General features: G+C 45.5%; 2 protein-coding genes across 2 annotated transcripts; both read right to left on the reverse strand.

Moving 5' to 3' along the window:
- Nucleotides 1-927: 927 nt before the first annotated feature.
- On the reverse strand, nucleotides 928-7,965 carry igf2b (insulin-like growth factor 2b). Its single transcript, XM_084017452.1, has 4 exons — nucleotides 7,747-7,965; nucleotides 6,620-6,774; nucleotides 4,874-5,051; nucleotides 928-3,424 (listed from the first exon to the last, which is right to left on the reverse strand). The coding sequence occupies exons 1-4, from the start codon at nucleotides 7,819-7,821 to the stop codon at nucleotides 3,185-3,187; spliced, it is 648 nt and encodes a 215-aa protein (XP_083873578.1). The 5' UTR covers nucleotides 7,822-7,965; the 3' UTR covers nucleotides 928-3,184.
- Nucleotides 7,966-9,364: 1,399 nt separating this feature from the next.
- On the reverse strand, nucleotides 9,365-15,004 carry th (tyrosine hydroxylase). Its single transcript, XM_084017530.1, has 13 exons — nucleotides 14,903-15,004; nucleotides 14,225-14,428; nucleotides 13,572-13,746; nucleotides 13,386-13,474; nucleotides 13,184-13,251; nucleotides 13,027-13,077; nucleotides 12,182-12,327; nucleotides 11,876-12,011; nucleotides 11,317-11,386; nucleotides 11,172-11,228; nucleotides 10,650-10,745; nucleotides 10,411-10,544; nucleotides 9,365-9,796 (listed from the first exon to the last, which is right to left on the reverse strand). The coding sequence occupies exons 1-13, from the start codon at nucleotides 14,984-14,986 to the stop codon at nucleotides 9,637-9,639; spliced, it is 1,470 nt and encodes a 489-aa protein (XP_083873656.1). The 5' UTR covers nucleotides 14,987-15,004; the 3' UTR covers nucleotides 9,365-9,636.

A 15,004-nucleotide genomic window follows, 5' to 3' on the forward strand; every position in this document is an offset into this window, starting at 1 on the left:
GTTTGAACATTACAATAGTGAATGAATGCAGTCCTAGCAGGAAAATATAGAATAAAATAGAAAATATAATAATAATATTATCAATAATAATAATAATAATAATAATTGCACTGCCTGCTTTGTTGCACAACTGAAGTCGAATATAATTAGAGACAGGACGCAGCCTTGATAATTGAGATCTCTCTGACAGAAAGAAGATATAAAGTATTGGCTTGACTCGTCGCCGCAGCACGGCGAGTATCCATTAAGTCTCCGCTCCGTGGCTGACGCACGACACAATAGAGGAGCAAACTATAATGTGGCACAGAATGACCTTGTTTTCTGACACGGGCTTCAGTGGTTTGTCACAGAGAGCTGTCTCATCGCGGCCAGGTGTGGGTGACAACCTCGGCTGCCCTTCCACAACAGGATTATCACTGACACTCAGCAACTACTGCACTTCTCCCTCGGAGAGCATAGATTGTGTGTGTGGTTTTTTTTTTTTCCTGAGTGCTTCAGAAATGGTTCAGCGAGATAGCCCTTCATCAAATGCATAATGGATGGATGATTGGAAGATTGCTGGGAGGGGGGGTGAATGGCAGGCTAACACCCCCCACCTCGCCATGCAAACACACACTGTTGACGCACACGATCGGGGGTCTTTTACAAACGGAGAAGACAGGACAGACAGATGGACAGTGAGGTGTTGAGCAATGATTTGCTCTCTCCTTAATAGACAATGACCTCTGGGTGACCTTTGATAGCTACTAGCATCACAGCAACATCCGTACCTCCGATTTAAGGCATCGACACAACGACTGATGTAAGTCACACGAAAGCTAAGATCTACGACTGACCGGACACGTATGGCCAAACTGACACGCGACGACATCAGCGGCACTGGCACACGCAGGCACGATGCTCCTTAGAAGACCATAGGACACCATGCACAATTACAAAGACGTGATTTAATGAAGGACTGACCATTCCCCTGCCATCAATACTAAAGTGGCTTCAAAAACATAGTGGGTTTGAGTACAATCAATGTTGAACAGTTATTTTTTCCAATAATAAAGTCACTCATTGATGCTTTTCCTTTTTTTCCCAGATAACCCCTGACAGGCTTCTGGAAATCCATGCGGACCAACATATTCAGAGTATGTGCCTATTTCTGTGACATAACATGCCTAAGCAATCCAGGCTATGCTGCTGTTAAAATATTAATTTAAAGTAACTATGGCAAATGAAAAAGGAAAAAAAAAAAAAAAAAAAAAAAAAGACATTATTTTTGGTACAAAGCATCTACAAAAAAGCCTTACAACTCCAATTGGAAAACAGAGATCATACAAAATAAATCCGTCAGTTGAGCATCAGTGCTACGTATATTATTTGGACCAATTTTTCAAATATATTTTATAACAAAATAAATAATGCCTTTATACAGTGCCCTTATTTGTATTTCAACAAACAAACAAAAAAGCTTGGCGGCTCATTACGCAAGATACAGCTCAGACTAAAGGAAAATAACACAACGTCCCTGGAAACTAATTATATATCTATATCTATATATATTTATCTATATATAGATGTATATTTGTATGTATATATATATATAAATATATATATATATATATAGATAGATAGATATAGATATATATAGATGTATTCAAGTATTTGTTTTCAGGCAAAAGCATGTGAATACTACTGATATACAATAAAAATAAAATGTTAGTTGACATTATTGCTGTTTTTTTCCCTTTGAATTTAAATTTTGTGCCTTTCTTTAGAACTGTAAAATAACATCATAACAATAACCATGGAAACAAAAAAAAATATAAGCCTAACTTGGAAAAAACAGGAATGTCACGGTACCAGAAACTGACGGGGTTTTCCTCTTTTTTTTTTTCATTGAAACATTGATATGAAAAGAAAACAGAAAAAAAAAAAGACAAAATAAAATATAATCATTATCCCACTTGCTCTTTGTCCATGCCATGTTACTTCCTGTCAGAGCAGTCTGCAAAGCCATGGCGAACAGGAAGCACTGTCCCAGAACTGTAGTACTGTCTCAATCCAGGCGGTCCACTGTGTCCCGTATGTGTCCTCGCACTGCTCCCTGTGTCTGGCAGGGACAGGAAGAACAGGGACTGGTCTCAGGTCCCCCTTGCCGCTTTGTTCGCTGGCAAGCTATTGACGAGCAGCCGTGAGCACTCGCTGTGAGCCTAGATGCCGACACAGCCCATATCTTCTCTCAGTGACACTTCCCCCTTGACATTGCCACTGCCAGGAGCTCCCCCATATCCTTTATCTTACTTTTTTCAAAAGTCACAACTTTCCTTAAAACGGAAAGTTTTAATATTCATTCAAAGAAAAAAAAAAAACGTGCTTTTCAACCTCTTCTTTGAGTCCATTCCCAAAGCTAGCACCATGACATTTTTTTAAGCTACACGTTCATTGTTCATAAAAAAATAGTGCCATTTTTTTCTTTACTTTGACGTAATCCGTGGCAATGTGCAATTTTGCAGACTCTTTTCTGCTTTTTGTTTGTGATCAAAAGGTGCTGGAACAGGAATCTAATTTTACAAAATAATTCCTTACAGTGTGGAAGTCCCTTTATAGGTAGAGGTGCAAACTAATAAGAAAAAGAACTAACAGAGATTTTATTTTTGCCTCAGGAAAAATGATGTGGAATGGATTCTTTCATGCAAGCTGCTCTTCACTTTCAGTTGTCTTCCACAAGGACAAAAAAAAAAAACATTCCGCTGGGTGTCCTCTTGACACTTGCAAACCACAGATCTCTTTCATCTTCTTTTCTTCCTTCCCTTTTCTCTTTTTGCTTAAGGATCCACCTGAAATGCATTCAGCCGAATTGTTAACTTTTTTGTTCATCGTTTGTGTTTGTGCCTTTTGTGTCAGTGACTGAAAGAGAGAGGGAGCGAAAGAGTTCAGACAGGAAGAATGTGAAGGCATGTTTGTGTGCCGGAGGAGGGGGGTTGGGTGGGGTTGAGGGGTGGGGGCATTAGAAAAGGGCCACGGGGTCAAGAAGTAGTGGATGAGAGCGGGGAGGGGGGGTTGGTGGGCTCGGACAGGGCAGGGGAGGTCAAAGAGGACTGCCACAGAAATGACGTCAGAGACAAAGCTATAATCCCCTAGTCTTTTTTTTCTCCCTCCAAACTCTTGTCTGTGCAAAGGGCTGGCAGCGGGCTCATTTGTGGTTGACATAGTTGTCCGTGGCGAGCAAGACGGGAGGCAGTTTGCTGGGCAGGCTGATCAGGGGCCTGTGGAAGACCGCCTGCTCCTGGGCTTTGATCTTGTCCGCCTGCCTCCGAAACTTTTTGGCCCTCAGGATGGCGGGGACACCCCTCCGGAGCCGCTGGGCCGCCTTCCTCTGCCACACCTCGTATTTGGAATACTTCACGGTCACATGCTGCTTCCTCGGGACTTCCTATTGTGGCGCGCCAGGCGAAAAAATAGAGGAGAAAAAAGGGGAAAAAAGAGGGAGTTCATTAGTCGTGCTGACATACTGCGCAGGCACTTATTACAATGGAGGAAAGCCTTGTTTATGTTGCAAAAACAGTCAGTCATTGTTGGGCCAGTCAAATGGAAATGAAATCTCATTCTTATAGCGCCGAGCGTCATAACAGACGCGCCTCGCCTCCAACTTGCCCTTGTTTAGGTTTCCTCGACTGAGAGAAGCTGTCAACAAGAGCTTAGTTCAGCCTCTTTAACATACTGTCAAAGGGAAGGGCGGCCACTCGCCTCATATACATATGAGGAGCACGTCGCCGTTCACCCAACGACCCGCTGAACTGCCTAACCTCCGCAGACGGGAACAAACACATTGTCGTCTCAGAAAAACGTCTATTCTCGCACGGCAAACTCTTTTTAAGCGTCGTCGGGTGTTGTGCCGCACGGTGGTGGTGGAGGTGGTGGTGGCAGCGCGGCGAGAATTTATGCGCGAGTAGCCAGTGCTCCAGCTGAATGGCTTGTTTTGGTGCTGCCACTTGAGGGGTGTTTATCCCCCCTTCATTCACTCGAGGCCCGCTCAATAGCCTAAGAACAGCTGGCCCTCAGAGCAGGCTGTACCCATCAACTCTCCCTGCCCACACAAACTGGAGACATGTCCCAACTAATTCCCTCACAGTCCCTTTTCTTTTTAGCGTTTCATTACTACATTACTTTCTGGACATTTTGCAGTATTTACTCTTTTTTTTATTTATTTCACGCCACTGATACTTGATTTATCTAGGCAAAGCAGCGAACGTTCTAAATATATATTTCAGCCTCGTCCAGAGGAAGGTTTGCAGAGGATATTTTTTTTTGAAGATGCCTGGAAAGCAGCCACGGCTCGGTCTTGTGAACGCAGTGAGAAGACTCGAAGCGCTTTGATGATCCCCTGCGTGTTTGTTACATATTTCAGAGAGTCTCTGCTGGCCAGGTCAGGTGTTTTTCTGACCGCACACATCAAAAAGCACGCCCGTTTTGAGGCGCTTGCTGTTCCGTGACTAATACTCACACATTCGGAACACACTGTTTTGTTACGGACCAGCAGACACTAACATCTCGCCGACTTTCCCTCTCTCACACACACACACACACACACACACACACAAGTCCGTGAGAATGACTCGGCCTTTTTTTTTTAAACATAATGTCATAATGTTTTTTCCACGACGCTCAGCACTTTGCGTGGCGGCTAACTGCTTACCGATGTCCATTTGAACAGGTTAAACCTGTCTTTTGCGTGGGTTTCTGTCTGGGCTTCGGGACTCGGGGACATGGGGGCGAGGCTCCGTGAATGGAGGCGCGGGGGTTGGAGATGCGAGGACAGATAGAGGCGAGGGATCGGGAGCGTTTCCCATACTGTGCTGTTGTTGTTGTCGTCGAGGCGTACCTGTTTTAGTGCGGGCATCACAGCTAAGGCCTGCAGGGAGGTGGCCGACACGTCCCTTTCGGACTTGGCGGGTTTGGCACAGTACTGCTCCAGCAGGTTGAGGTCACAGCTACGGAAACAACACTCCTCCACGATCCCACGGTTCTGGTTGCGCCGGTTGTTACCCCTGCTGGTTGGCCTACCTGAGGAGGAACACAACAAGGGATGAAGGAAGGCCCGTGACGAGGATGAGGTTAAGAACACTGGCATCAGGAATGAATCTGGGTTGTTTTCAGCGGGATTACTTCGACAATCATAGCGGTCCGCGGGGCAAAGAGGATAAAAGGAAAATCTATGACCAACTGCAACAAATCTTTTTGTTTGTAGAGGATAATCTGATTAAGGCTATCTGGAAGTCCTTTAATGAGTGAATACACACGTAAACACCCTAGACGCCAAGAAGAGAGTGACAGACAGCTAAGCTCTCAGACAGACCTTTGGGTGAGCAAATACATAAAATGGAAACTGTTCTGTGACCTTGTCCTTTGTCAAGTCAGCATAGATAAATAGGATGAGGAGGGAGCGAGGAGAAGGAGGGGCCGAGAGGTAGAGAAAACAGGAGAAAGGGGATCAGTGCAGAGAGAGAGAGAGAGAGAGGGTGTGTGAGGGTCAAAACAGAGGGAAAGAATGCAAAACAAAAGAGGAAGAGAGTGAAGACGTGGGAGCAAAAGGTAGAGAAGAATAAGGTGAGGGGGTGGAGGGTTAGCATGTTGCACAGGGGAACACTATCCGCGACCAATAAAGGCCTCGTTTGAAGCCCCGCGCCCAAATCTCACGAGGCTGGATTTGATTGCAGGAAGAGGAACATGAGAGAGAATGAGAGGATGATCCAGGGGGAGGAGAAGGAGCAGAGGAGGAGGTGGAGGAGGGAGCACATTTATGTTGGCCTAAATTGGATAATGATCTTTTCTGATTGGAAAAAGAAGCTCCAGTGGCAGACGGCACACAAAGACACCGTCGGAAGGTGGGACGTGTAGCAGAGAGGAAGGTGAACCCATGTATGTCACAAACACCGCACACGGTGCAAACAGCAGCTTATCCATCGGAGGATTAACAACCACCACAACGCATCCGCATAATGCTTTACAGCTCTCCCCATCAACACCACAATGGGAGCAATAATCAGAATTGATGTTAATGATCCTTCCTCTTAACCTGACATCAAAAACACCCCCCCCCCCCCCCCCCCCTCCCTCCTCCCCCCTTTTCCCAATCATCAGTGTGGTCGCCCGGCCTGGGAACACTGGTGCTGAGGTGACTGGTATGCCTCTTGGGGTGCTATTACTTTACTGGTAAACAAGCGGCCCATTGTGTCGCGCTGTGTCGTGTGTGCTTTCACAGCTCGCCGGCCTTTTCATATGCAATGAGAGGTTCGGGGCTGCGGGCAGAACGAGCGCACTCAGCAGAGCCGCCCGGACGAGGTCTTGAGACACAGCTGGCTATAACCTCCCTCTCTCTCTCTCTCTCTCTCGGGCTCGCATTCTGTGCGCGCGCGTGCGTGCGTGCGCGCGTGCCGGAGTGCGTGAGAAAGACAAATACCAAACACGCATACCACACAGCCACAGACGGAGCGATAGCCTCAGCTATCCAAACAGATGTGCGCGAGCCGAACAACAGAAGAAGGAGGAGGAGGAGGAGGAGGAAGAGGGGAGGAGGAGGGGGGGAACGCGGGCATTTTTGTGCAAAAACGTACGCCGGTTCGAAAACCTACTGAAATAGAAGCCTCTGTCTTCGCAGACGAACTGCAGCGCGTCCACCAGCTCTCCCCCACACAGCGTCTCCGCCGAGGTTATCTCCACCGCGTAGAGCGTCAGCGCCAGCGCGAACAGCAGCGCGCGGCTGGACGAAGACATCTTCTTGACCTGCAGACAGACAAAAACGCACACACACACACACGTTGCAAGATAAAGCACCGGTTCAACACATGCGATCATACTTTAAAAAAATAAATAAATAATAAAAAAGTGATGACATTTGAAGAAAAAAACAATTGTCAGATGACAGCCAGATGTTGCGTTTTGTGATATAAGAGAATCCACTATTGTTTTCACATTTGGGTACAACATGTACGACTTCCAGGGTTAAAGCCTGGTTCTCTATTTTCTATGTATTGACCTACTACCTATTAAAAAAGCACATTGCGTGCGACAAATGATGCCAAATGTGCAACCCCCCCCTAGCCCTCCCCACCCCCCACCCCCAGGAACCGTTATCAGCCGCTGTCACTGTCTCGCACCTGAGAGAAGTGCTTATTCTGGGGGAAAAAGTAGACCGTATCTCCGCCGTTCACACTCTTACACAACTCCCCAGAAGTTGCAAGACCGGCTGCTCGATAGTTAACTATCCCAAAAGCCAGACTCAGCATATATTTTCCCCTTGCTCACCCTGCGGTGAGCTCACTGACCCTCAGACCTACCGCCCCCTATCTGCAGGGGGAAACAAGACCAGCTGTTTGCTCCCGAGTCCAGTGAACGGCGCACCATCCAGAAACACAATAGCTCGAAACATTTTTTTTTAGTTGCTTCTTCTATCCTATCGAGCAACTTGTTGCACGAAACGCGTAAAAAAAAAAGAAAGAAAAAAGCTTCAGGCGCAACTCCCGTGTCATTTGCGCACCTTGAACTTTCTCAGTTGCATGCAAATTAAGAGATGTCCGTTTGCTCATATTGCACAAAAAAAAAAGTGATGCGATCAATGCATCTGCTCAGCCCCGAAGCGGTTTTCTTTATAAAGCCAAGAAGGAGGGGAAAAAAGCGAGACAACCCTGGCAGACGTCTTTCAATACCCGCGCAGCACAACCGGAGAGCATACAACTACTTCTTCCCTCTGGTTACCTTCATTCTGCTGCTCTCCGATCTCCGGCAGGTGTGGCAAACTGTGTGGTGTCCGTGTCTTTGCTGGGTCTCCATGTCTGTTGGCAGTAGTCAACACGTTGCGGGTTTTTATTTGGTTGAGACGAGATTGCAGGTGAGTTAGTTCCCCAGTTGGTTTGCGGCTATAGAGATGATGTGTGAGAGGCTGTCCCAAAGACCAGGCGACAGGCAAAACTTCTCAGGGAGAAGTATTATATACCCGAACACGCCCCTTTCCACCCACACCCCACCCCCTCGCTCCTCCTTCTTCACGACTGCTAAGGAGAGAGAGAAAAAAAATGGTCCAAAGACGTTTTATGGAAAAGTGCTTAAAGGGAGAAAAAGCAAAGAGAGAGAGAGAGAGAGAGAAGGGGAGTCACAAAATATGGAACAATTCCATAGGCATTTTCCACGTTTACGCACTGTAACCTACAATCACAATGTTTACACACAGGACGCAGACTGAACAAGAATAGACGTAATTCCTCAGACTCCAAGAAAAATGTCAATGTCTCCGCCCTGCTGTAATTAAGATTAACATTCAGAGTGGAAGGTCTGCGGCTGCGCCTCTGACTCAGGTGCAGATGTAGCCGCCGGGATGAGGGAGGGAGGGGAGGGGAGGGGGGGGTCAAACGGGTCTTGAGTGAAGGTTGACTCCCGGATGCAGGATGCGGCAGCGGTGACTGGCTGATGCGCAAGTGTCAAAGAGGTCAGTGCGAATGCTGCGTCATGTGACGGAGTGATGAAGAGGAGACTTGGTTGCTCACAAGTATCATTAATACACAGTGTTAATGAAACAAAAGCAATGCACTTATAAAAGCCCAGCAGGGAAGCTTCATCCAGATGTTGCTCCACGTATCACAGACCGAAGTGGACGCACAGTCTACAGACAGTTACTAAATAGTGATTGTACATTATGAATAAGCCTATTTTTTCCCTTTTTGAAACTGTACGAGGGTTCCCTTATATAAGTGCGGCTTCTGCAGAAGGTGAGAATCACTGCGCGTCTTCAGCCTTAGACTGACACCTAGTGGTCACGGTGGTGAACTGTCGGTTTGTTTGTTTTTGCAGCTTTCAGCAGGTTGGAGGGCATCAGTTCAGGCAGGTACACCCCTGCTGGACTGATGCCCTCTTGTGGCGGACACATGTCACACTGTTATGTAGCCAAACACCATCCGAACACATTATCACAAATATTTTCATAAATAGACACACATATGTAAATATAAAGTTGCAGGACTGAAGACTTCATGAAATATGTAAACACGACGACAAAATCTTAATTTGCAATTCTTTACTGTGTGATTCTTTATATTACATGGAGTGTATTTCACTATTTCTTTCATTACATGTAAGACACACAAAAAGCATGAAACCAGATACATCAACAAATTATAGAAGTGCACAAATACTCAAATACTGAATTCACAGATTTGAAAATAAAGCCTTTAACACAGCAGATATATTTATTTTTAAATAAAATAAAGTCGATTTAAATATAGAATTTAATCTTTATTTTGCCATTATGTTTCTTTCTTTCTTTTTTTGTGTATTTAATTTAATTTTAATACATTCATTATCACATTTTGCTTCGAAAGCATGCACGGCCCGGTCGGTAAAACTGAATCGTTTCACCCTGAAAGGCGTTTTTCTTTTAAAAACATCTTTGGAAACTTCGCCTGCACCACGCATTGAGGTTTTTTTTTAAAGGTTGCAACCTTGGCCAACCAGCTAGCGACAGGGAGACAACAACTCATCAGAAACGGCATCATACTTGGAGGTAAAGCACAGAAAGATGGATCACACGTCGGACGTCACAGCGGGGAGAGGAAGTGGACAGCAGCAGACTGGGGAGGGGGAGGGGCGTCGCCATCATGACAAAACGCTGAGGGCGTCTGTCAGCATCTTGAGCTCGTCCTTCACGTACTCCAGGCCTACTTGGATCTTCAGCGGGTTGTCCAGCACCTCCACGCTGCTGGTGTACGGATCGAACCTCACGGAGAAGGGTCGCTTGATCCCGGCCACGTAGCCCCTTTTTTTTTTTGTCAAAAACAACACAGTGAGACCTCGTCTCTGAGCTCCAAGCAGCTGCCCTGCCTTGAGAACGTCAAACCCAAATATTTCCCTTGGCCTCGGTGGAAACATCCCTCAAGTTGACAAGAAACAGTCCGGCCAGTTGCAGCGCGTCCTGTTGTTTATGCACAGACGCTTAATTAAGACTGTGTGTCGGCAGGAATACACCCTCATGACGGACTCTGTTTCATATTTACTATGCTTTTACAGTCATTCCCATGCTGATATTTTTCTCATCTAGTGTGGCAGGGGATGTCATGTGCTCTATTCTAGCGGAGACCAAAATGCTGTCAAAACACTCAGTAAAGCTACTTGTTTTGCCGGGCAACATTTGATCCGTGGGCCAACTAAAACTCCAGCGTTTTGCCTCGGTAAGAAAGGCTACATTAGTACCAGCTGTCTTCCTGACCTACAAAAGTTTGTGGCCTCAGGGGTTGGCTGGCTGTTCTTTGACCTTGTCCTTACATAACCTCCTCTCTCTATACTTTTTTTTTCTCACTTTGTTTCCTCTCTGTCTCTGGATGTGCGTTTCACATGGGGGGTCCAAACAAGACAACATGTGTGGTTCATTACCTGAACTTCTCCTTGGCATCTGAGAAGCTCTCTGAAACAAAGTAGACGGGCTGGTACGTCTGGTCTTGGTAGGGCTGCACCGCCGCGGCCTCCGGTTCAAACTGCCTCGTCTCCGGCTCATCGGACAGCGAGTGCTGGATTAAAGTCGAAAGAAAACCATGAATTAGCTCAGTTGTGATTGTTGCATTTATGTATTTTCATTCAGGGAAAGGTAAAATAAAAAACATGCTGGAACGCACCACGAGCTCCCCGTAAGAGGAGAGCAGTCCGGCTCCGTAAGCCCTCACCTCACCGTTCTGTTTACACAAGCCGTACTCCACAGTGAACCAGTACAGCTGATGGGGAGAAACAGGTTGGACAGTCAATTCATCATATTATTGTATGGAACGTAGATATGATCAAGGAGGGAGGTGGGATCAGAGAGCGGGGCGTGTTTGTTTTTTCTCTTGACCCAGATTTATGTTTCATTCGATTCTTTTGTGAGATTTACCAAATAATACAAACAACCGGATGGTCCAATCAAAACATTTAATCCAGAAAATTACTCTTTGCGTGAGCCACGGGCCATGAAGGTGTGTCATGGAGGACCATGGCTCTGTATTGGGAATTTATTTCGCACTTTATTTAGTCATCTAGTAGCTGATAGAGCCTGCATTTCAGTTTTAAAAGTGTGATTATGTTGCACTTGTGTTTAAATATTAGTTATTCTAATTTCCACACAACTATTAATAACACTACATTGTTGGAGGACAGTATCTTACTGTGGACAGCTTCTCAATATCTGCATCCGAAGCCCCGAGTGACGCCAGACCAAGGTTCTGCAGCAAACAAATCAATAAATAAGTTACTCAAACATAATAACGCGGCGTTGGTGATGAGTCTGCTCGGCCCCTCCCCCTCACTCACCTGTGAAAACTGGGCAAAGGTGCGGTCGACCAGCATGGGGACGTGGCCCAGCAGTTCATGAACACAGTCGCTGAAGAGGAGGAGAACAGACGGATTCAACTGGGACCATATTTGACCCACATTGGAGAGAAAAAAACCTCTCCACAAATATATTTAACTTCATACAGACTTTGAGATCCCAAACTGGCAGTTCAATCAACAATGGTTACGGAGGGAAAAACAATTCTGTCCAAACAAGAGAAGTGAAGACAGAAGTTGGTTTTCTTACAGACCGAACAGAAACTTAAAAGCAATACATATCCAGAAAGATAGCTTTTAATTGTGTCTTCTTATTTACATCACTAACTCTTACATAAATCTAAAGATCTAAATCAAAAAGAATGTAGTCTAAGTTTACATTTCCAGCTTTGTTCACAAGTGGACTGTACTTGTTTGCTCTTCGCACACGTTGCTCAAAGTGACCTTCAGTTCCATTCAGCCGAACTGAGACTCCGAGGGAGGAGCAGCACATGTGTAGATGTGTGCGTTTGATGCATTGAGCGGTCGGAGTGGTACTCACGGCTCCGGGGAGTGCATGGGGGAGGAGGCGTGTCGGATGTACTGGGTGCACTGGAACACCCGGAACGCCAAACTGGCGAGGAAATCTCTGGCTGAGAGCAGACCTGCCACTGGACGCAGCAGGAACCCTGTACGCTCTGTGTGTGTGTGTGTGTGTGTGTGTGTGTGTGTGTGTGTGTGTGTGTGTGTGTGTGTGTGTGTGTGTGTGTGTGTGTGTGTGTGTGATAAAGAGAGAGAATCAAAAGCTTGAATTGGCGGGAGGTGTATTTACGAAACACTCGTCCGTCGTTTCCAATCGCGTCTTTACCTTTGATGAAGGACGACACGTCTTCCAGCTGGGGAATGTTGTCTGCACTGTACCCACAATGCCTTTCCAGCAGACGAAGGGCCTCCAGGTATTCACTGCAGGCGTGGGTGATATACAAGTCCCTCAGCGTTGAGTAGACTTCCCTCCTAATTAGGGAGATAATTGCAAAAATAATTCAGATTTCCTTTTCAGTCAAACGCTTTCAAGCATAAAACAATGATGGAAGTCCTTCTTTGAGGTGTTGCAACAATGAATGAGTGTTTTATTCACAGCGATGCTTTTAAAAATGAAATATGAGACATTTAAATGATTTGTATTCTTCTAAGCTTTATTTACTTGTATTATTTTATAATGTGTCTGAATACCTTTTTACATCTTATGTGAAGCACTTTGGTTTTTCTTGTTGAAATTTACTTTCCAAATTCCTCTTTTACCAAAACAGGATTTGATGAAGTCATGAATCTTAAAAGGGATTTTTTTTTCTCTCTCTGCTCAAATGTTTCCAAACCAAATGAATGAAGTAAAAAAAAAAAAGTCCACCGACTTGTAAACGAATCATGTCAAATCAAGTGTTCCCAGCTCCCCCGATCAATTTAACACAGACTCATCTAGACCGCTTTGAAAGCCCCCTCCGTCTGTAATTAGTCCCCCCCAAACAAAATAAAACTGATGAAAGACAAATGCTACTCGGTGACGATGCTCTTCCGGCTGCTCGTTTGGAAAGACAGGCTTCAGTTTGTGTTCAGTGTAACATTTGATTTCACGCTCGGTGGCCCGAGTCAGTCATAACGTATCTTATGATTTTAAATTAAAAATAAAGAAAATGAATTTGAGCGTTCCCTTACCATGTGCCGATCTCCTCTTCTGTGTATTCCACTCTGGGAATCGACTGTCCGCTGAGGACAAACGTGCACACATCAGGAATAATCAAGTATTGTTGGGTTTTTTTTATTTCTTAATGGATGCGTCTGTGCAGCTTTCAGGCAAAAGACTGTATCTCACTGTCTGTATTTGAAGGCGATGTCTCCGATCATCTTCCTCCTCTGTCTGTAAGCCGGGTCTGTGAAGCCCTGTTCAAATCCAATATATCAAACGCTGATCACATTTTCTGTGTCATGACATACTGGTCCAACAACATTACCAGCCGAATAATGACAATCCTCCTCGAACACGCTACGGGGGGGGGGGAAGTCGTTATACTTACAGGATGGTCTTGATCCAAGTCTGGATCAAATTTCGTGACCAGATGATGACATTTGTCCAGATCTGCTATTCTCTTTGGGAACCAATGAACTAAAAAAGAAAAGCAGATAGAGAGCCAAGTAGAGTTTTGGTGATTCTGTTTCCCTGAATCCGTTTTCTATCTATAAGAGCAGCAGAAGGCGGTTACATTTGACTTCTCTGGTGGTTTTGACGTCCTCCGAGTTCCTCTTGATGGCGCTGATCAGAGTGTTGACGTCGGAGAGGTGCACCTCACAGCGGACAAAGTACTCCAGGCCTTCCTGGTTGTCCTTGAGCTTCCGACACGGTCGCGTCTCCAAATGTTGAATCTTAGCTTCGAATGTCTGAAACACAGTCGACACACTGAACTGCACCTCGCTGCTGGATGTGAACTATGCGGCACAGTATTTATATACACATATACACTGTCTCTGTGACCCTAAAATAAAATGTGCATGTCAATGTACCTCAGTCGAATGAAAAGGAAAAAATATGCAGAACTTTTGTAGAACAGAAAGCCTAAAAAACATTTTATTCTATCATTTTTATTTCTGTAAATTTAGAGGAATTTGGGAAATCCACGTTAAATGGAATTGAACTTTAGAGTATAATCTCTGAATAGATGATCAGGATGTCACTATCCTGTTAGATGCACTTCATAGATAAGTAGCTGCTAGTAACACAGATATAATATATCTAATAAGGCATTCTTTTTCAAGGGAAACTCCCTGACTCCTTCATGAAAAAGGGCTGCAGACAATCTTATAAATCATCAACATTCATGAGTTATAAACTCCAGCCCAACAAGTACAATTTCGATACCTCGAAAACCTTGAGCGTCCGGGACAGTGCCGGTGTCTTGGAGCTTCTCAGGGTGAAGAAGAGGTTGAGCAGCGCGCGTCCATTGTCCTCCTCGAACACGATCTGCTCGCTGGCCTCCGCCGCTTCTGCCGCTGCAGCGGCGGCTTCCCGCTCCTTGCGCGCGTCCTCGATCAAGCTTTGTCGTCGGCCGAGGAATCTTGGAGACTGTCCCGAAAGAAAGAGCAAAAGTCTTTGCATGTGTTTTGATTTAGTTGTCAGAGGAAACGCGCAACAGCAGAGCGGGAACGCTGCTGGGAGGTTTGCTGGCTTTTGGACATTTGACGGGCGCGCCGCCGCATCTCCAAATGCGCATCGGAACAACAGTCGAAGGTAAAACTGGGAAGACAGAGAGGCTCCCACAGCACACATCCTAACTGGTGCTGCTAACTATTAATTGTTACATGTTTATTTTTTGCATTTTTATTGTTTAAAAAAAAATACATATATTGTCCATCAGCCATCACAGCTGCGTAATGGTCACCTCGCCAAGCACTCTGCGCGCAATGTTTGGTGTTCCTCTGGATATCATTTAGGCACGATTGGGAACACAATTACAGAACTGTTGATTTCAACTGAATCTAAAAAAGAAGAAGCTTTATTTATGAATGATATAATACTACTTGTATATGTTGTTCTTACCGTGATGGAGTCAGATCTCTCCAGCTCGGACGCAGCTCTGCGGATGCTCTTTGTGGAGGAAGTGGAGCTGCTGGAGAGGGGCATCTTCAGACGCGGGGAGTC

Source organism: Eutrigla gurnardus, assembly GCF_963514095.1.
Source record: "Eutrigla gurnardus genome assembly, chromosome: 9".
Classification (NCBI taxonomy): domain Eukaryota; kingdom Metazoa; phylum Chordata; class Actinopteri; order Perciformes; family Triglidae; genus Eutrigla; species Eutrigla gurnardus.